Source organism: Microtus ochrogaster, linkage group LG7_11, assembly GCF_000317375.1.
Source record: "Microtus ochrogaster isolate Prairie Vole_2 linkage group LG7_11, MicOch1.0, whole genome shotgun sequence".
Lineage (NCBI taxonomy): Eukaryota > Metazoa > Chordata > Mammalia > Rodentia > Cricetidae > Microtus > Microtus ochrogaster.
The window spans coordinates 25,830,380-25,831,925 of NC_022032.1; the positions used below are offsets into that span (position 1 = coordinate 25,830,380).

The following is a 1,546-nucleotide window of genomic DNA, read 5'->3' on the forward strand; positions in this document are numbered from 1 at the left end:
GAGAATCACGAGTTTAGAGTCTCAGCTGGCCGAGACCTTTCTCGTGCTGGCCCGCTGGGCGCGCGGCTGGCTGGGACTTTTCTCGCGCTGCTCCGCTGGGCGTTCTGCTATGGCGCGGAAGTCGAATCTGCCTTTGCGTCTCCTACCGTTGGTGCTGGGCATCGCCCTGGCGCAGGGCTCCAGCCTCCTGCCCCTGGTCCTCAACACTTGGCCTTTTATGAATGCAACAGCTGAAGGTGCGGAGCGGCGGCCCGGGGTGGGTGGCCGTGCTGTGCGAGCTCCTCTGCGGGAAGCTGCGCTCGGCCCTGCTAATAAAGTTACGTAGGGTTGAGGGAGCCAGCTTCAGAACCCGGGCCTCCTTCCAGTCTTTCTCCCTGCATCGCTTTGTCACCTGACCCTTTCTCCATCCTCCCTGCCACTGCTGCATGTTAGGTTCGGACATGTTTATTGCTCCCAGCACCATGTTAACTGACCTGTGACCCTCAGGCCTTCCTGCTTTGATCTGCAAGGGTAACCTGCCTTACTTTTTGTGGCACTCAGTCTTTTGCCATAATGTGTTCTGTCTCCCACATGCCACTTCTTGTGAATGCCTTCTGTTTCTCCAGTACTCTCTGGGTTCCAGTTGATCCATGCTTGTCATGTTTTCCTTGTCACTGAGACTGATGGATAGCTTCCACCCTTGATTATACATTAAAATTATCTGTAAGTTTCTTGGGGCTATCACATTTGAGTCTGCTATCATATTAAACATCTGTTGGCACAATTGGGTACAGAATTAGGTGTAGGAGAATTTGTATGTTGTGGGGGGGATGCATAGGAATCAGAGAGAATGAGAAATCAGACTAAAAAAGAGACCCCCAACAATAATAAACAATTAATAATAAACAAAGGAAGTCCAATGTCATGTGCAGGGGACAGTTCTGTGTTAGTTGCCACTTACAAAAAAAAAAAAAAACCTTCAAAGACAAGTACAATGGCTGCCCTTTCAAGACATACCCACTCTACATGAATGTCCACAGAACACTATAAAAATGTGGCCACCTTAGAGAAAGTGTCTGCTTTCGAAACTGGGCAACCTCTAAAACACACTGTGTGGCCTTGAATCACATCTATCCATTTCTCTTGAAAACGAGAATTATAATGAAAATAATATCTCAGAAGCTGCGTGAAGATGAGATTTATTCTCCCAAGTGACATCGTTTGCTGTTGTGATATTGTGTCTAGACTTGCTGTCACAAGTGCTATCAAGTTAGTTATGAATAGTTTAGTAATCTAATGTGTGACACATGGCTGTCACCCCAGCTTTCCGGAAGCTGCGGTAGGAAATCCAGACTTATAGACATGCATTGGCTGTGCGTGGATTTTCAGTTGGCCTTGATCGAATGGTAAGACCCAATCTCACAAAGAAAAGTAATGATGAAATGTTAAAGCTGTAGCCGAAAATGCTGTTCAGTTCAACTGTCTCCAAAGAGTTTTAGTTATCACTCTTAAAGATGACGTGTTTGTTTTTTTGGTTTTTGTTTTTTGTTTTTTTTTTTTTTTTTTT

The 1,546-nt window shown here is 45.7% G+C and overlaps 1 protein-coding gene across 1 annotated transcript in view; it reads left to right on the forward strand.

Moving 5' to 3' along the window:
* The first annotated feature begins 58 nt into the window (after positions 1-58).
* The window catches only part of Aga (aspartylglucosaminidase), an 11,146-nt gene continuing 9,658 nt past the window's right edge, over positions 59-1,546 (forward strand). The window contains exon 1 of the mRNA XM_005362602.2: positions 59-236. Within this exon, the coding sequence (XP_005362659.1) occupies positions 110-236 (127 nt within the window). The 5' untranslated portion in view covers positions 59-109. The remainder of the gene's footprint in view (positions 237-1,546) is intronic.